Source organism: Myxocyprinus asiaticus, chromosome 33 (assembly GCF_019703515.2).
Source record: "Myxocyprinus asiaticus isolate MX2 ecotype Aquarium Trade chromosome 33, UBuf_Myxa_2, whole genome shotgun sequence".
NCBI classification, from domain to species: domain Eukaryota; kingdom Metazoa; phylum Chordata; class Actinopteri; order Cypriniformes; family Catostomidae; genus Myxocyprinus; species Myxocyprinus asiaticus.
Genome location: NC_059376.1, coordinates 32,318,160 through 32,339,423, shown reverse-complemented (window position 1 = coordinate 32,339,423; position 21,264 = coordinate 32,318,160). Strand labels below are relative to the sequence as shown.

The window sequence follows — 21,264 nt, the reverse complement described above, 5'->3', positions numbered from 1 at the left end:
GAATGGTGACCAAAACTTTGAAGCTCCAAATATCACATAAAAGGCAGCATAAAAGAAATCCATATTACTGCAGTGGCTTAACCCATGTCTTCTGAAGAAATCTAAGCAGTTTTGGGTGAGAACAGACCAAAATGTAACTCTTTATTCACTGTACTTCTTACCATTGCAGGTTCTAGGCACGATCATGATTTCAAGCTTGATAACACTTCCTAGTGCACTAGATAGCACTAGAAAGTGTAATCAAGCTTGAAATCATGATCCCCAAGGAGACTGCTGATGTCAAGATTTTTAGTAAAAAAGAAGTTACATTTTTGTCTTTCCTCACCCAAAATTGACTGGATTGCTTCAGAAGGCATGGGTTAAACCACTGGAGTCATATGGATTACTTTTATGCTGCATTTATGTGGTTTCTGAAGCTTTAAAGTTTTGGTCACCATTCTTCTGCATTGTGTGGACCTACAGAGTTGAGATACTCTTCTAAAATCTTTGTGTTCTGCAGAAGAAAGAAAGTCAAACATATCTGGGATGGCATGAGGGTGAGTAAATGATGAGAGAATTTTCATTTTTGGGTGAACTATAAGCCTACTTTAAGCCTACTTTAAGCTGGTGTCCTCTTAAAGGGACAGTTTTCTTTACGGTAGAGTTCTTACTTAATTTTTACTGTGGAATTATTCATCTCAACCACGTACTGCACTCAAATTGGGATAATATTATTCAAAATTTGGCTATGTATTTCTTAGGCTTTTCATTAGAAAGGAAAATAGGAGGCAAACCTTTGTGTGTAAAATCGATAGTTGACTGTTTGCATGTGTGGGTGGGTGTGAGTTGTTTATGTACGTCATTCGTCTGTCCCTTGGCCCAAGAGCATCTGGACAGAAAGAAAAAGAACCAATAATCCAACTCCATGCTTGTAGTCATTCCCCTGGGGCATTAAAGGTACTACATTTCCCATATCATCACTAAACATTACACAGTCTTAATCAAAATCCATTCTGTCAGCCTAGACCTCCAGTCACACGCAGGGTCAACTGAAATCGACAAATGCTCTTCCCCAGAGGTACACTGATTCAATGATGCCATCACAGTTCAATGACAAATTATAAAAACAGAGTGCTCTTCCCAGCTGCCTAATAGCACAATTTTTCATTCCAACAAGAAACGTCTGTCTAGTCAAAATAGCATGCTATTTATCTCCTCTTATTAGGAACAAAACGTTTAGTTATTTAAGCAATAGCAAGAGCTCACATGACCCAAAAAGGCTGTTGTACTGAATATCATCAGCACGACTGCAGACGTGATATTACTTTTATATAATAGTTCTATAAAAACAAAGTTAATATAACTAAGTTGCATTCAGACACAATATGGCCAGTTATTTCTTCCATTTTGCTCTGAAAATGATGATAATTCTAAACAATGACTAAGCAGGATGACAGCCTGTCAGTTACACAGCAAATACAGACATTTACATTTACATTTATTCATTTGGCAGACACCTGTACATCTGATTCATTACCTCTCAGACAAATGGAGTGATACAATGTCTGCTAATAAATAAATATAAATGCGAAAAAGGACAGGGGGCTGATGACAATTTAGACAAACAATATATATATATATATATATATATATGCCCATAAATTATTTTAATGGGATGTAAAAATTACTTCCTGCAATATTTTGTAACTACTACACTTTCAGAAAACTGAGAAAGTAAGAGCCACTAAAACTTAGAAGTAATTTTTTATATTATATATAATCTTTACCAAATAAATTAGCATTGGTCAACATCTTCCAGTGACCATTTTCTTGAAGTGAAATATTTTTGCATGTTAAAGACAACAGCCAATTTGCATATTTTAAAAACTTGAATGGGTAAAGTCTGAATTTAAAACAAAAATCTTGTTTTTTTGTGTGTATTATAATATGGATAGGAAATAAAAAAGGAAACATTTTCTATTTGTTTATTCCCCCTTTAAAGGTAGATTTCATTTAACATTTGATGTGCCTCTTGAATTATTAATCAGCATGCTCCATTGATCTGATTCGTTACGTTCGCTGAAGAATTTATTGTATATTACTCTCAGTGATAACAAAAGCTCTATCTCAGGTATTTATTTCACCTGTTAAGCAGGAGCAACACAAACTAGCAGGATTACAACATTAAATTAAGCATAAGGAAAGTGTCTAAAAGAATGTAAATAGTTACAATGATCATTGCAATACTGTAGTCACATGCGTGCCAACACAAATTATGCAAAAACACTATTTGCTTAATTTGTATGCTGTTCCACCAAGACTGAAAAGACAAACAAAAGCAACAAAAGACATCTGGACAAACAACTTTATTTTTGATTATGGGTCTATACACTGTACATCCTGACATTGCAGTATATAAGCCAAACTACTCTCAACTCTAATCTCATAGAGCTCTCTATCTTACATTATAGTCCATGTGAAGGGAGAGGGGCAGTCTAAGAGGGAGATATTGACCAGATCAAACTGTATAAGCGGCATCAGTAGAAGAAGAAAGCATAATCTCTTACATAAAAATAATTTCAAGAATTGTAAAGTTTATAGTATATTGTTATAGCAGCAGCAATGAAGGGCTAAGAAGATATGGAAAATAAAGAAACACATTGTTAAAATAAGTACGAAAGTATGTGGATGTCTGATTCAACCAGAATTGATGTATTTGATATTCAGTTGAACATAATAAAAAAGTTGATAACTGAAAAAAGAAAGGTATTTACCATAGTCTACTAAACATTATCATTATTCTTTAAAGCACAAAAAAAAGTGAAATAAAGTACTGAATATGCTTGCGTTGGGAATACAACCTTTGAAATTGTTTTTAAAACAATTCTTTCTTTTTAAAAACACAACGTAAAATATAACTACTATTATGTAAAGTTTTTCTTATTCTGAAAAAAAACAAAAAAAAAAAAACAATATACATTTATGATACAATTTTTTGTAAAATGAAAACAGCTATTTACAAAGGTGAATTTGTACTTTTATCATCCAACTGGCTAATCCTGTTCATTTATAAGTGATGTTATGTCATTATTGCTGTGTTGTAGCTTTATTTGTTAGCAAAAATGGCTCTTTTAGAAAATAAAATCAAACATTTTTAGTATTATATGGGAGCAAAGGAGCCTTTTTGAACAATTTCTCCCTTTTTCATAGAAAACCATGAACAAAGTAAACTACACATATCAATTTGCATGTAAAAACTACAAAACAACCTCATCTGAATTATTTTTTTTAAATGTTTTATTTTTATAAAATTGTTTTGGTCTGTACAAATGCACAGCCTCTTGCTACTCTTGTTGAAGACACTGAGCGTCCTTTAGACCCTTGTTTAATTAATATCTGCAACATATCCTGCATTGTACAGGTCAGGGCAAATCATATCATTTCAATGGCTCTTTTTACATCTATAGCAAAAGTAACCTCTTAAATATATTCAGTTTATTCCTTAAAAACAGAAAGAAAAGAGTTTATTTATCCTGTTGTATATTTAAAAGATATCTTAGTATAAGATTTAAATTCTTCTTTACCAGTGGCAATTGGAACATTAAATTCTGCTATGCATTTCTCTTTCATTTATTTTTTTAAAGAAGAAAACATCAAAGGAATACTGACAAAATGGCATTAAAACCTATCAAATAAGCTCCTATAAAATAAGCTGCCCCCACCACCCCTCCCCCCCATCAGAGTGCAAATGGGACGGCCCGCTCTCATCAGCTGACCGCTGTCTGAACAATTGTTCCTCTTCTGGAACCCCAAGGGGCCAAAGACAGGCACTTGAGGGTCTCCAGCATTGCATATGCACATAAGGTCTGTATTTATCCCAAGAGTAATGGCATTAATGTGTGTATGTTTGCGTTCATGATTGTTAAGAGCTCTTATCTTGAAATTTATTGTTGAGAGGGTTTTGTTTTCCTTTGAAGTAAAAAAAAAGATTAAAATTGCTGTATATTGCATAAAACAATGAAAAATTACATATACAGTTTTAATGCCCAATAATGAATATACGAATGGCAGACTTGATCTTTTTCTTTAAATTCCATGCATATGAAAGAAATTACATAAGCTTGCTATTGAAAGAAGGAACATAAGACAAGCAATAAAATATTCACACAATCTGAAAAACATCCGTTATAGCATCAACAAGAACGACGAAAAGAAAAGAGCCAAAACGTAACATACATTCTGATTGCATTGTACCCAATGTATATAAATCACTTATAAAATATATGTATTTTCAACAAAATCTATCTCAGCTAAGTGTGTGAGCATTTAAAGATGCATTTATTAAACCATCGAAACTTCGTTCATTCATCCATTTGTATACAGTAATATGCTCTTGCTCACAGCAAACATATTTCAGCCGAGAGGAGCACCTGCATTCTTATTTAAACTCTCTTTATCAATGCTGGACATATGTGTGTCTGACTCCTATTCGTTCTGAACGATTTTAAATTTGATTCTGAACCGTTCAATGCATGTAGGAATCCAGGACAGTAACAATAACACTTTAGCAACGATTATAATCATATATCGATAACTATGATAAATGTTGAATTAAAGTCGGATTGGGGGGACAGTTCTGTGTGCGCTGTCCACATTTGAGCAAGCATGTAGATCTTTTTTATTATTATTATTCTTGCAGTTTTATTTATTTACAATAGTATGTCTTAAAAACATGATTACATTGCATTTATTAGAAATGCATATAATTAACAAAAATGTTTATTTCAACTTTATACTTAAGAATACTAAACTCTCTGAGATAAATGCGTGGGAGAGTGTGGGAGCGCAATGTGTTTAGACAGTATTTTGTAATGACAAAGTGCGATTCATTATTGTAAAGTAAAAAACAAAGCGAAAACAAAACAAAAGAGAAACATTTTCATATTTACATATTATAATTTACATAAAAAGAACAATTTGTGGTTCTTGATCACATGACACCTTCAGCCCTAGAAGCCATATCATGAGCTGGGCCAATTCTCAGCACCTCAGCCCACAGAGAAGCACTGTATGAGTGTGTTTGCAAGTGTGTGAGCTGTGGCCGTAGCAAGAACAAACCCTCACAACCCTTACAGAGCCACAAACCGCCAATGCCACACAGACAACAAACTTATTAAATGACCCAAAACGCACACAAACAGTAACATCAAGCATGTGTTTATGTTTGAGTGTACACACATGTGTTAATGTGCATGCCGTATCTGTCTAGTTGTGTGTACACACTCTACAGCTTGTGAGGGGGAGAATTTGTTTGCCATGGCTTGATGATAACACTTACTTGAATACAAATATCTCTCCACTTTCAACAGAGTTGAACCCCTCGGCCCTCTTCGGCCTGGTATTTCTCTTACAAGGATAAGTGTGTGTTTGTGTGTAACTATGTCTCTCCATATCAAAACTTTAACAAGCATGACAGAAATAATTCTTTCTCTTTTCTTGACACGTAAAAGAAGGGGAATTTGAGCCTCTGATAGTTCGCAGAAGAAAGTTGCTGTTTTGTCTCATACACTCACTATGAAGTCTCTTAAATAGCTTATTACAAAGTGAATTTCATCGTACTTCCCCAAGATGAGGAAGGGAACGAAAGGAAACAGGAATTTCAGATGGGATGATGAGTCCTTTTCTGTCAGACAACAGTGTGGGGTGGAGAGCATGCTTTAAAGGTCACCTTAAAAATTGCCATGTAAAATGTTTTATTGTCATCACCAATTTATGATTTTTTTCCATCATAGAAAAGTCTTTGTTTTAAAACATATTCAGTTTCAGGCACAGTTAGCTTTTGTGCTATTGGATTCTTCCTTTCTAAATTTACTTTTTGCATTTTTTTATCCTTGTTATTTCTGATTGGAGTCGGGGTGCATTTCAGTGCTCTCAAAGCAACACATTTTTATGTGTTAAGTTTAAATTCCCTCAACAAAATTTCAGGATACCTCCGATTAGCTCCAATTTTGCACTGGCTAGGAGCAGGTGGGTGGTGCTCACCCGCATGCTAGTTGATATGATTGGGCGGTAAGTTCTGTCAGTCAGGACGATGTTGAAGTGGATTGGGCGAGGTCAAGAGATAGTGAGAAGATTAGTTGTTTGAGTCTTTGGTGGGTGGGGGTGCTGCTTCTGTGCCATTTTTGCTGGAGCTTTTGGGCCAGAGTTGTTCCTGTAGCTCTTTTACCACTCGTTCCAGGTGCTCCCGTGCCTCCCGTTCCTGCATCAGATCGGATCTCAGCTGCTCTCGGTCAGCTTCTGCATGCTGTAGCTTTACCTGCAGGTCCTCAATCTGAAAAGACAGTACAAAGATAAGTTTCCAGTAATAAGCTACTTTTTCAAACAAGTAGTGGTGTTGCATGACAAGACACAACATTGTTGTATTTTGTTACGTTGTATTGCACACACAGCTTTGCCAGCGAACATGCTAAGGCAAGTTGGGAAGTGTGATTTTTCATTTGGTTTTTGAATTAATTTGACCCTGTGTGACATTCTACGCTTTCTTTTATATATATATATATATATATATATATATATATATATATATATATATACATATATATATATAGTGAAATATTTTATTAAATGCTGCTGTTGATCACTGTGTTCAGCTTGGTTATATAAATTAGAAAATCAGAGTGTTTTCTAGTTGTATTAGTTGTGTTTAGTGTAATTAGGTAAGTTGAACTTTGAGTTCACTTTGAGTTCATAATTGTTTTTGTGCCAGAAAAATACTGCTCTGATGTAAATATAATTGAAATCATCTGATAATCATGGTTATACAGTATATTTATAAAGATATCTTCCCCTTAAAGTCAATGTAGTTCTGTAACAATTATTTATTTATTTATTTTTCAAAATTTAGCTTAACTGAAGTTTTCCGGGTTCAGTTCAATACAAGTTAAGCTCAGTCAAACGCATTTGTGGCATAATGTTGATAAACACAAAAATAATTGACTCGTCCCTCGTTTATAAAAAAAAAAAAAAAAAAAAAAAAAGGCAAAAAATCACAGATAATATGGAAGTGAATGGGGCCAGTTCATAAACATTAAAATACACTTTTCTAAATGTCTAGCCACAAGACAAACATAATATGATTTTATTTGGAACATGATTTTGCTTAAACATTAACATGACTTTAGTGTGATAAAAATCGCTTATTAACCTTATCTATGTATATCCAAATAATATGTTATCCTAAATAATATGTTATATCCAAAACTGGGATTAAAGGGTTTACTAACATCCATACTTTACACAGATTAGTAAGGTTAATAAGTGATTTTATCACACTGAACTCATGTTAAGACGTGTCATTTTTATGTCTTGTGGCTATATTTTTGAAACAGTATGTATTTTAACATTAATGCACTGGCCCCATTCACTTCCATTGTAAGTGCCTGACTGTAAACGCATTTTACAGTAAGGTGTTTTACAAGGGATGAGTCGAAATTATTTTTTGTGGTTATCAATTTTATTCTACAAATGCTGTCGCTCGAGCTTAACTTGTACTGAACCCAGGACATTCCTTTAACTACTTTCCATTATGAGTAGCTTGTAGTTTGTGAAGCTGCAGTTTCAAAATAGTTTCAAAATAGCACTGACACACACACACACACACACACACACACACGTTGGTGCGGCTATCCTTATGAGGACTCTCCATAGACATAATGGTTTATATACTGTACAAACTATAGATTCTATCCCCTAACCCTTCCCCTAAACCTAACCCTCGCAAAAAACTTTCTGCATTTTTACATTTTCAATAAAACATCGTTTAGTATGTTTTTTAAGCGATTCGAATTATGGAGACACTAGAAATGTCCTAATAAACCACATTTATAGCATAATACCCTTGTAATTACCAGTCTGCAACCTAAAAAATGTCCTCGTAAACCACCCAACAAACACACACACACAGTCAGACAAACATCTATTTTCTTGTTTAGTCTGAAGCACACATCCTTGACAGGAAGTTACCCTATTTCCTTCTGAGTAATGACACGGATCTCACATGAGACTTGCAGGGCCACACCCAGTCTGAGGGTTCAGTTAAATGTGTGTTTGTGTGGGTGGTGTGTCATGTTACATGTGTCTAAACATACTTTAGATAACTCTTCATTAAACAGGCGCTTGTTTATCCAAAGCCACTTCCAGTACATTTCTAGTACAGGGACAGTCCCTCCCTCTGGAGCAACCTGGGCTAAGTGCCTAGCTCAAGGGCATAATAGTGGTATGCATGAATCACATCTTCAAGGGTTTGAACCTAAAACTTTCTGGTTACTATCCCAGATCTTTAAGCACTAAGCTACACCACCCACCCACATAGTGAATATATGTCTATCTGTATATGTTTGTGAACTAACCTGAGCAGAGTACTTGGCTCGCAGGCGGCCGGCCTCACAGCCTTTGTCGCACACTCGTAGCTGTCTGGCCTGCTCAAGCTCTCTCTTAAGCCGTATACGCGACTCATTGGCCTCCCTCATTTTCCTCTCGCTTTCAGCACGCAGGCGCTCAATCTCCTTCCGCAGGTTCCTCTTCGCCTCAGTTGCCTCACGAAGCTTCTCCTTCTTAGCGACGCGTAAAAACTCCAGCTCCTGTGGAGGACAAGAGAACTGATAATTACTCACTCTGTCTTTTAGATTTGTATTATTTTCCATGACTTTTCCAAGCATGGAAATCACAAATTTATAATGTCCTCTCATTTCCAGGTTATCCATGACCGTGGGAACCCAAAACACACATGCAAGAAAGAAAGTGCGTATTTTTTTGTGTGTATGTGTACCTGCTGAAGGCTCCGTTTGGCCTGCAGGGCAGATCCGAGCTTCTCTTCCTGTTTGACCCTCATCTTCACTATCTCATGCAGAAACTTCTCCTTTGATTCTTTTGAGTCCAAGCCGCTGTCCAGTGCCTGTCTTAGCGTCTCTAGCTCTGACTCCAGGTTCGTCATGCCGTGCCCCTCCCCTCCAGACACCAGGGGGCCTTCAGGGGCCCCACTGGCTGGCATCAGCACTGCTGGAATGGTGGCTCTGGGGCCAGCGGGAGAGCTCAAGTCTTTAGCAGAGCTCGAAGATGTAAAGGATGGGGAGGAGAGGGAGGAAAGTGATGATGTCACTAAAAAAAGAAAGAAGAGACATAATGGTCAACAGTTATTTAAGGTTTTGAATGTAGGAACCGATTACATAGACTTCATTGGTTCATATTTCAACAGCAATAGGTAAAGATGGGTGGATCAATGGTACATTAAATTTATCATGAAATACTGAATATCAATACTTCCCATACTCACATAAATGTATTGATCATGAATATTATCATGAACATTTATGTATTTCATAAGCTTCAATGTGAAAGAATGAACTTTGTCAGGATTTGTCAACTATTTCTCCTTCCGATCATCTGCACATAGCAGAACTGATGTTAATAAATAGAGAACAAAAAAGGAGTCTGATAGTTAATTGGCAGTTTAGGCCTTATTAAATGTTAATTATAAAAATATATATTTTTTTTTTTTCACCCAATTTGGAATGCCCAATTCCCAATGCTCTTTTATGTCCTCGTGGTGGCGTAGTGATTCGCCTCAATCCAGGTGGCGGAGGATGAATCCTAGCTGCCTCCACGTCTGTGACTGCCAACCCGCGCTTCTCATCATGTAGCTTGTTGAGCGCGTTGCCACGGAGACATAGCGCGTGTGGAGGCTTCATGCCATCCACGCTCAACTCACCATGCGCCCAACGGAGAACGAACCACATTATAGTGACCATGAGGAGGTTACCCCATGTGACTCTACCCTCCCTAGCAACCAGGCCAATTTGGTTGCTTAGGAGACCTGGTTGAGTCACTCAGCACACCAAGGGATTCGAACTAGCAACCTAGCGAACTCCAGTGGTGGTAGCCAGCGTCTTTTACCACTGAGCTACCCAGGCCCCTAATTATGGCTTTTTATGTTAAATGGCTAGAATAACCGGCACCCATTTTATCCTTTAGAAAATACAAAATCCTTCCATCTACTATAGGAATTTGTATTGATATCTGTGATATTGGCCTTGATAGTACTTAGTATTGGATCAAAAAGAAAATAAGTGGTATCGCACATCCCCAACCATGGGATCACTTTTTTTCTTTTCTCTGGCATCTGTCAAATATGTGACGAGATGTGTTTTAAAATGAGCCGTAAAGGATGGGGAATGAATCCGTCATTGATTTTCTGTCACATTCACACAAGCTTTTACAGTTTTAATCCACCTCTCTCCAGAGCGCTGACTGAAAATGAACGGAGTACAAAATGAAGTGTGAACATAATCTTAATGTATTTAAATGAGGCCTTCTGTTTCACAACACGAGTCATACTCAGGTGTTTCAGTCCCCTCTCTTGCACACTCTCAAGGGGTGGTCACACTAGGCTTTGAGCACACAATTTTTTTTCGGACAACATAAGTATCCAGGATATGATGTCATGCGGGAGAGATTTTGGTGTAAGTAAATAATAAATCACAAATAACAAATAATATTATGTTAAAAATGTTAAAATATTTTGTCTACTCACTTTCCTTCAACAATAAATCTCACAGCTTTGAAATATGTATCCTTTGAATTGAGCCAGAGGTCAGCGTGTGACGTTTCGGTCTCCTAATGGTAGCGCATCCTCTTATCGTATGTATTCACGATTCAGAGTTCACCAAGCTTGAATTTTGGTACATAGCGTAGTATGAAATTTCTTCACATGAGCTTGCGTTTCCACTGTGCTACATTCGGATGCGTTTGAATGGCAGTGAGTGGAGAGTGAATTGTAGTGTGACTGCCCCTTAAAACATGAAAATATACAAAATACTCCTCAAATAAATCATTTGAAAACATCTTGGAATGCTACTTGCTGGAGGGACCTCGTGAAGTACTCTTTGGTTGGGTTTCAGTCATACATTTTTTTATTTTTATTTATCATCACTAATTTTATGATAAAAAAATCATTAAAATGGAAGGCTTTGGGGCAAGGCAATCTGAGGGGTTTAAAATCAGAAATGCACAGTTCATATTTTTTTAAAGTGCTTATATTAAGTCCTCTGTAAGAATGTGTGAGATTTGAGCTGTGAAGTTGTCTAAATCGTCCTGTTAGTGGGAGGTCTACTAATCTACTCAGATAATTCCTGTGGATTTTTCTCTATGTAAACAGTCCATTCTGGTATCCTTGCGCATATCATGTGAAAGTTCAGTGTGAATTTGAATGTTTATTGCAGTGCAATGCCTTGCCCCATACACCTAAATGTGTTTTTCTTTTTTGAGGGCTGAGGGAAACAGAAAATTATTTCTGTGGTAATCAACAGCATGCACCAATGCTGTTGAGAAAGCTTTAAGGAATAAAATGTAAATGGCAGAACTTTCATTTGTGGGTAAACAATCTCTTTAACTTGAACCCAGAACATGAGGTAGAACAACAGTGAAAAGTTGCTTTACTCACATTCTTCACGGCTGTCCACTTCCACCTCCACATCCGATTCCCGCTCCTCCTGAGGGGGCGGTAGGGGCTTGGTGGCGGTGGCTGAGGGGCAAGACTGTGGGCTGGGGTGGGTCTCTCCTGCCAGCCTCCTCTTCCTCCCATGGCTGGCACCTTCGCTCTCTGCCCCTTGCGGGTGTGAAGTGCTGGGGGCAGTAGGAGATGCCTGCCCCCCTTTATGGAGGGGCGTCAGAGCTACGTTGGGGGCCACTGCACTCTCAAGACTCTTGTAAATGTAGAAGCTACAGGAGATATTGTGGGGAGAGTGAGCAAACCATTTTGAGAGACAAATGATACATAGATGTATTAGAGCAAACAGGCATGGACTGCTGTATTGCTATGCTTGTGTAATGGTGTTACCTAACATCTTAAAGAGTGCGGGTGATTTAGAAGTGAGTAATCCAAACCAAATGGCAGGTCGACAGGAAAAAAGCATCTCTTCAGCACACAAACGAAGGGTGGGGAGAGAACAACGACCGTTTATAGCGGTTTCAGAGAAACCGCCGAGCTGGGCCTCGGTGCGGTGACTCACCCATACCCTCTCCAGTTATGATGGCATAGTTTAAACCACATATATCTAAGCAAACAAAGGCCAACAAGCCTGCATCATGCTGCTCTGTACTGAAAAGCCTCCAAACCCTCTGTTGAATTGCTTTAGACTAACCACATCCAAGAATGACTAACAAGCTGGTTTTATGCGCACTCTCACTTTCACACAAATGAACATTTACACACCCTGACTTAAGGTTACTGTTACAATCTTTGTGTGCTACATCCTCTTTTATAATGTGTTGTTTGCACAATTTTTTAAATAATGTAAAATAACTTCACTCTAATATACACAAACTAGAATTTCTTGTAATTTTTTTTTAACTAATTTGACTTTTAACTGCTGTTGGCGCCATTTATGTACAGTAAGCAGACAAGTATACTGCTTAGTCGTCATTATATACAAATATTTGACCAGTATTGAGCAATCAGACTTGAATATTTAAGAACAATATACAGTATAATAGCCATTGTTATTATTTATCTGCTGTGTTAACAAATTTAGGTTACTGTTACAATTTTTGCAGCTACATCATCCTTCATAACCGTTAATGGTTGCGCAATCATTGAAATGACTATGAAAAATAACTTGTCGCTAAGAAAATAAATGTTTAATTCTATAATCTTGCAATGTGTTGATATTTTCAGCTGATATCTATCCACATATTATGTGGTTGACAACTTCTATAATTTTAATTTTTGCACTGTCTGTGGCATTTATTTTTTAATATCATTTACCTGTCATGTAACATGTTCGCATGTCTGCTGGCTCCCTCCTTGTCACCAACAGAGATGTTTGGAGACCATGGCCTGAATGCAGAAGGTCTCTGCCTGGGCTGGATACAGTTGATCCCCTGGAGCAAGAGAAATAGTCGTTAACTGATGTATTTACTGTAAGCATCATGATGACACATGCATATTCTTACAGTAGAGTACACATATGAAATGTATTCCAATTTCAAATGACCAGATAAAGAATTTTCGTTGTACAAAGAGCCATATGCACACAAAGCATTAAAAATATTATTTAATGAAATGCTTGCTGAAGGTCCAGCATGACAAATGACCTAGCAGTACGAGTACTCTGAGGTCGTGGTGTCTGTTTGAAATCGGAGAAGTAAGCTAGCCTATTTCTAGGCTTTCTTCATTTTAGGAGAATTGATTTTTCAAAAGAACATCATCAGTAATTCTGGGTTGAGATCTCATTTCAGAAGAACCTGATTCTCCGTGTTAGCAAGAAAATAGTTGCTTGGCTCCAAAAATCCTTTTAGAAATGGCCAAATGCCAACTATGCAAACAGGCTTGTGTATTATTGATCCATAAATAAATATAGTATAATCTGAACTCTGTACTTTCGTACAACTGATCACTTGTATCACATGAAAAAATAAAATGCTTTGTAACCTTATTGGCTGATGCAGACAGGGACCGTAGCCAATCAGGTTGCATGTCTTTGTCTCCTGAGGGCGACTGTGCTGGAAAGTCATCATGTTTGGTCTTCTTGGCAGGAATGGTTTTAGACACCTAGAAAGAGAGGAGGGAAGAGAACGCACATAAAACTCATCATCATTCAGTCTGATTTATTTCACACCATGTTTTCGTGGTTTTACACTGCAGCTTCAGTTTACTACATATGTGCTGTCCAGTTGGGTGTTCTGATGCCCTGCAGCCCTTGGTGTACAGTACAGTTATAGCAGGATCGATAAAAGCAGTCTGCCACATTAAATAAGAGTTGAGCCAGAGGGCACCTATCACTTCAGACAGAACCGCGAACCGTAGGAGACAGGTGCAAAGGGAAGGTATCCGATGGCTCAAACTGTGAACATTAAATTTAGTATGAGTGTTGAGAGTGTGTGAGACCATGTGCCTGTGCCATCTCCTTTTATCTTGCTTGCACATACAATCACAAACACACATGAATACACGTTGAGGCAGTATTTGTTTTGCTTTGTCACTAATGGCTGTGACATGACAACACTCAATACCAATAAAACCAATAAAGCAACACTGACCTTCCTTTTCTATGTACTCGTTTGCTCCAGACACATTTCAAGGCTATTAAAAAAACCTGGAGACATTTAAACATGGGGCCCAGTGCAATACCAGATGCTAAAATAATGCATGACTGGAGCCCGTAAAAGTATACAAAAGTGGACAAACGGTATAACCTATTGGTTTTAAGCCAGTGGCCACTTCATCTGGTGGACTTGAGAGCTTGTGAGAACTATTCTTTGCTGAGAGAAATCCAACGGACAAACTGCAGCCTGTTTCTCAGCAGCAATCCGGCCTGGTGGCCTAACTGGCCCAGCAGGGTCTTTTGGATAAGATGCTTCCAACTGGGTTGGATGGTGTCAAACAGGTTTGACACAGTTAATCAATCATCAGCTGAGAAAGATGTAAGAGTCCATGCGACAAGCTATTTCCTTGCAAGTTAGTTACTGCAGACACAAGACATCTAAGGCAGCCATTTTTAAGAAGTTTTACAGTGGAAAAAAAGCAAGAAATTCAGTGGTCATTCCTGCAAAAAAAAAAACAGGCTGTGCATGGAATTGTCTCGGTGGTGCTCACATACATGAATGGTTGCATCACCTATGACCTCATTCAGCAGGCTGGTCTATTGGGTGTGGTTAATTTCCAACATCAGAGTATGATTATCTGACCCCGAATGCAGTCACTTGCCATGTGTCTGTGTTTGTTCATGGATCAAACTGCTGACATTGGATTAGATGTCCAAAAACCAAACTAGACCTGCCTGTCTCAAAGTTTCATTGGTTAATGGATGCCTGTGTCACAGTGCATTGCAGATAGCATTTCATATTCTAAAAATAAAAATAATAATTGTACTTTTGGTCACATAATGGAACATTTATTTTGTAAACCCTAACGTTTTTCCTCTACGCCCTTGCAACACACCATCCCCAAAGTAACCACTGGATTTGCAGTGTTCTCTAATGTAACGTAAACACTATGTGTATGTACCCTTATAAGATCAAAACATCTGTGTGATCTTGAGAGAGAACCATGCTAACTGTGGCCAGTCAGATGACTGTGGCACAGTTAGGCCTTAAAGTCTACAGTGCAGAAGAGAATTGGCCTCTGAATAACATCACTGTAGAAATTAGTTAGTAAATGGTTTTAGCTCTCCCTTAGTCTGTGTCATCCAGTTGGTTCTTCTATGGTCCCTCTAAAGCACATCAGCCCACACCATTACTCTGACATTGATTGGACAGCCTGTGGGGTCAGGTCACTACATCACTCTAAGCTCTCTGTCTTACTCTAGGCTTGATTCGTCAGCCTGCAAGGTGGACCGCTCCCGGGCTCATTGGAAGTTGACAAGACAAGGCAAACAGATGGAAAAGTGGAAAAAGAGAACAAATTAAAGACAGACAAAGAGAGAACAAGACAGCTAGACAAAAAGTAATGAGATGTGCAAGAGAGCTAGAGAAAGAGGCCTTGTCCTAAGAGATGCACTTGAAGTAGACTTGAGGTCTCGTGAAGTCAACGAGACAATAGGATATCCCATTTATCGTTAGCGGACTCTACTGTGTACTTTGACCCAACAGCTTATGTGCCAAAGTGTATACTTACAATAAAATGTACTTCGGTGGTACCAAGGTACAGTATTTGATTGTACCCAGGTACTTTGATATATGGTACTGAAATTCATGGTATTTACATGGTACTCATGGTACTGTATTTACATGGTACTCCTTCAAGGATACAGTGGTACTATAACTGTACTTGTCCAAAAAAGAGGGCTGTGCCATGGTACAATGTAAAAAACATGGTAGTACTTTGTTACATGTCAAAAAAAGAAAATAACATGGTAGCACCATAGAACAATGCCCAAAAACATAATAGTACTATGGTACAATGTCCAAAACATGGTAGTACCAAGGTACATGTCCAAAAATCCATGGAGGTACAGTGTCCAAATATGTGGTAGTATCATGTACATTGTCAAAAAAACAAAAACACGGCTGTACTATGGTACATGTCCAAAAATATGGTAGAACCATGGTACATTGTCCAAAAACATGGTCGCGCCACGTAAAATGTCCAAAAAACTATGGTAGTACTAATGGTAAAGTGTCCAAAAACATGGTAATGTCATGTACAGTGTCCAAACACTACTGTATTACAATGGTACTTGTTCAAAAACATGGTAGTACCATGACAGTGTCCAAAAACCATGGTACAATATCCAAATAACCATGTTAGTACCATGGTACAATGTCCGAGTAATATTGTAGTACCATGGTACTTTTGGTGCTGTAAGTGTGTAACTGAGGAGGAGAACTGCAAAGACTAGTGTCAGAATTTGGGAGAGTGCTAGCGACATCTTTCAATACTTCTAAAGGCTATTCTACTTCCTTTTTTTCATGTCTGAGTTTGTATATCAATGTCTCTATCTATCAGGTCTGTCATTTTTACAGTCATTGCTTCCTCTTTCCTTCATCTGATGGGTGGCAAAGGGGCTTCGTGTTAGTGCCCCCCTTTAAATTTATCCCCAGCTTCCATTCTCAAATTAAACAATTTGCTGAGGGGTACAAAAATAATGCACTTAGCAGCCTATGCATAATGTTTTTGTGTGTTTGTATGTGACAGAAAGGATGGTACAGACAGTCATTCAAGGCAGGCAGACAGGAAATCACACCTCTTGATAAGCAGGACCAAGCATCATGCGAGAGACATACTTAGACATGAGCTCAGCTCTGAAAAATGCACAATATATAAATTCTCTCTCTTTTTTGGCTTTCTGAGGAATCTCACAACTCTCTCGTCATGCTATCTTTGACATGGGTAGACAGTACATAGACGCCTTAAAAGTGAGGGTTGACTAATCATGACACACACACACGCACCTAAAAAAATAAGTGCACAGGACGGACAAGTTTCTGCAAAGCTTTTTGGAACTGCAGGTGTCTAAAGAAGGGCAGGGTGAATACACACACACACACACTAACAGACACTCAAAAAGTTTGCTTTGCACATAGGTGTGAGAAAAGTGGTATTTTTTTGTTGCTTGAGGGTTTTTATCACTTCCTTGAGGGATGACAGAGGAAATGTGTTTCGAATAGTAGAACATCCACACAACCATTTACCTCTTGCCACATTACACACAATTAATCTACTAAACAAGCCAAAAAAGTTGCTAAATCACCTCTCCTCTCTTGCTGTCCTCGTAACACCACCCTCTCCACGTCTAGTCCTGCATTTCCTTTGGCACAGATTGCAGGAATTCCCTCTTAAACAAGCAATCCCTGTCCAAATCGCACACGCACAAACAGAACTGATAGAAACTTCCTGCTGCGACACTGGCACTGTAAACATTGTCCTAAAGTCTCTGTGATATTACAAACTTTTAAATAAAGCAATAAGCCACAAGAGGCTGTGTGTGACAGGGATTTTACTGTTAAGAATTGTTCTTAGGCACAACGTGAAGCCTAAGAAAAAATAGCGGCAACGGTGATAAAATAAAATTTACGAATGTTTAAGACGTAGATAAAATTATTAATTTTAATAATAATAATTGGAATAAACAATTCTTTTGCCAAGTCATTTAGTTCATTAGCCTAACTGTAGGCTGTTTACAATTGCTTTAGTTGCTTTGAACACAGCTAATTCAATCATAATGTTTAGTCTGAACTATTAGATTTATAAAATAACTTATATGTAGTTTTTAACAAACTCTGTGACTGCTTTGCCGTGCCAGTGAAAATCTTCTGGTTTCCCCAGACACATCTGATTGATGAATCTTGCAACAAGACACACTGAGACAGGTTTTCAAGAACCTTGCGTAACAACTTAAACCATGCTAGTGTAATGCAAAAAGAGTAAACCAGCTTTTTGTTTGTGCTAGCGTCAATGTATGTTAGCGATACTCCACCCTCTGTGTGACCTGAACATGGCCTCCCCCTTGAGCTAAGCAACAGGCCTCAAGCCGGAAGGGAGGAACTTCCTGTAAAACTAGCAGAGCGCTGCTCTCTCCTTCCTTCTCTTGCTGTCTTCAAATGGGTTGTCATATCTCTCACCAGGCAGTGACCACAGAAACTCAGTCTACCAGGGTCTGTGTGAGTTTTTAATATGCAGGTGTCAGACAGCGCAATCTACTATCCACAATGCTCACATTTATCTTTCCCAATCTATTTAAATTTACATGACAGCTAACATTGTCATGACTGCTTGGAACTGCACCCAAGACTTTCACCCACTGTTGCACTTGTGTATATGGTTGAGTGACAATAAAGGGATTTGATTTGATTTGACACGTTTAACATTTTGACATTAAAGCTTGGTGTGACCTTGCTTTGCGACAAGCATTCTCAAAAGCAAAGCATTTCAGGTACACAGATGCTGTCAAGCTTAAATAATTTGAGGCTTTTTGTCAAGGAACACGGTTCGATTGGTGACGAAATCCTGAGCGGGTTTATGGGAGGTAGAGGTGTAAAATGAGACTGTGAAATTAATTGTTCTCTCTCATGTGTCGAGTATGTGAGACATGCACTCTGGGCAAGTATCCAGCTCATTAGGAACATAGTGTCTGTACCGCAGCCTGCTAGACAAAACAACTCCCTAATTTTAACATACACATACAGATGTTCAAGGTATTTTTCTTGCTTTTCCAGAATATCAGATGTATAGGCAATAACTTTAAACTAGTCTTGCGACTCTTGGTCACGTTTAATCGCTTTGCGTTGTATTAATTTTACCTGCAAATTGTGTTGGTTTACTTGCAGATTAAATCCACGCATTGTTTTACACTGAATACAGTTTCAAATAAGTATAAAGGGGAAATTATGACAGGCGTTCATCCGTGTTTTATAATTTCAAACATAGCACATCTTAACAGAATTTAGAGTAGGAACAATCCATTTTACAAAATACATTTTGTGTTGAAGATTAAATGTATTCAGAACTAGCTTTCAAAGTGTTCACACAGAATCTGGTTTCAAATAAGAACAAAGGGGATATTATAACTGCCAAAGACACACTGACCTTTTGAAGCCGCCCACTTTTTTGAAATCAGATGCCTAAATATTAAATTATATCACCTAAAATAACAGTAGGTTGACACGTCAGTGTCTGGGCTATTTTTAGTACCCAGATTGCATGGTGGGTAAAAGTCGTTAAAAGTCTTTGGATGTACACAGTGGGACAAAGGTCTCGACAGAGGATTTAAGCCTGTCATTAACGTCTGTGGTGTGTGTGTGTGTGTGTGTGTGTGTGTGTGTGTGTGTGTGTGTGTGTGTGTGTGTGTGTGTGTGTGTGTGTGTGTGAACGTGTGAGGTTGGGCTTCCAGGAAGAGTCCAGTGACTCCAGACATAACAAGGCCGCACAACACTCACAAGTACACCACAATAAGGCAAAGCAACAGAGCTAAATAAGGACCATCTCTTTCAATCGCACACATGCAGTCCATTGCAGACTCACAAACACACATGTACACACTTAAAACCACAGAGCAATACACAAACACAGCCGTACACATGGCACCACATCAAAAGTGAAGTACTCTGTGCAGCTGCTTGCTTGCATATTCAACACACACACACACACACACACACACACAAACCTGGAGTTGTCTAAACTTGGTCACACCAGAGAGGAGGGATAGGGTTCCACTTCCTCTTCCAAATTTGCTTTGGCAACGGCTTGTGTGGGAACGCAGCAGACCCTGTTCCCCTCGGACACATATGGGGCAAGTTCATAGCTCAGGAAAGACGGTATATGTCCTGCTTTTGCACGACTGACTCATCACACACCTTGTTGTATTCAAAAACATAAACGTTGAATGCCTTTCATATCTCCAAGCCTTGATCTGCAAAGCAAACTATATTCAAAATTAGACCTGCCAATGCAACTGACAATTTACAACAAAAGAAAAGCTGAGTAGATGTCATGGATAGAGAGAGAGAGGAAGATGTATAGATAAAGAATGATGGAGAGAGAGAGAGAGCCCTCAGGGTGCATGCAGATGAGGGGAGGAAAGAAAGAAATACAGAGAGGGAGATAAATCTATGACTCATTTACTCTCAAAGTTAAAAGCATCTAAGAGCAAGATAATCACATTTCAATGTTTTTCAAAAGTTGTTGAAATTGCTGAGGTTGGACCTTAATGGATGCTTATTGATCTAGGAGTGTTGTGTGTGTATAACTGTTGCTTTCTGCCATGTATTACCTCATGTCTACTGATAGCCACATCTCTAATCTCTTGTTAGAATCAGCTGTTTTTCTGTCTATGATGATAGGATACAGAAATCTAAAACAGACACGGACAGCCAATAATTTTTATAATGCCGATAAGTTAAACCAATATGATGACAGATATTATTGAATTTATATTGTTTTATATTCACAATGATGTCTCCATTCTAGAATTTGTGGAATACAAGGTGTAGATATTTTGACAGACACTGACAGCCGATAATTATTTGTATTATGCCCGAGAACCGATATGATGACCAATATTATAAATCTACATTGTTTGGTCTGTTGTTTGGAATGGAATCTCCAATCAAGAATTTGACATGCTTCAAGTAAAATCGGATATTGAAACATTTTAATAAGTGATAGATCGACATATCGGCCAAACCAATTAATCAGGCGTTATTTGGCCATTTTGAGATTTTTGGCATCAGCCGATAACCATGTCCACTAGGTATCGCTCTCTGCTCTATAGAAATCTGTTTCAGCAATTGAAAAAAAAAAAAACCTATCAGTTGACTACTAATTTTAAAATAAAAATATAAATAAAAGTTTAGTACTTTTGTAACCTAGCATTGGAAAAAGAGTATTCTGTTTCAATTGGAAAAATAAGCCCTGACAACAAGCCCCAATATCGGCCAAACCAGACCGATATATCGGCCAAACCAATTAACCAGACGTTATTTGGCCATTTTGAGATTTTTGGCATCAGCTGATAACCATGACCACTAGGTATCACTCTCTGCTCTCTAGATATCGGTATCAGCCATCGAAAAAAACATATCAGTTGGCTAATAATTTAATGTACAATAAAAATGTACTTTTCAAACCTAGCAAAAACGCTAATATTGGACAATACTGAGCATGTTCTTACACCGATTAAGCTTAATAAGCGACAACGTGTGTGGTCATGTAAACGTATTAAACAGCGTTCCATTATCGGTGTAAGGTTATAAACTGCGTAAGATTAACTGATCAACACACCTGGAATTTTG

At 38.0% G+C, this 21,264-nt stretch overlaps 1 protein-coding gene across 1 annotated transcript in view; it reads right to left on the bottom strand.

Annotated features, from left to right (window-relative positions):
• Nucleotides 1-2,326: 2,326 nt before the first annotated feature.
• skia (v-ski avian sarcoma viral oncogene homolog a) overlaps nt 2,327-21,264 on the bottom strand; it is an 89,858-nt gene continuing 70,920 nt past the window's right edge. Inside the window, exons 2-7 of the mRNA XM_051669132.1 lie at nt 13,466-13,585; nt 12,800-12,915; nt 11,477-11,754; nt 8,807-9,135; nt 8,388-8,618; nt 2,327-6,310 (exon numbers count right to left, since the gene is read on the bottom strand). Of these exons, the coding sequence (XP_051525092.1) occupies nt 6,113-6,310; nt 8,388-8,618; nt 8,807-9,135; nt 11,477-11,754; nt 12,800-12,915; nt 13,466-13,585 (1,272 nt within the window). The 3' untranslated portion in view covers nt 2,327-6,112. The remainder of the gene's footprint in view (nt 6,311-8,387; nt 8,619-8,806; nt 9,136-11,476; nt 11,755-12,799; nt 12,916-13,465; nt 13,586-21,264) is intronic.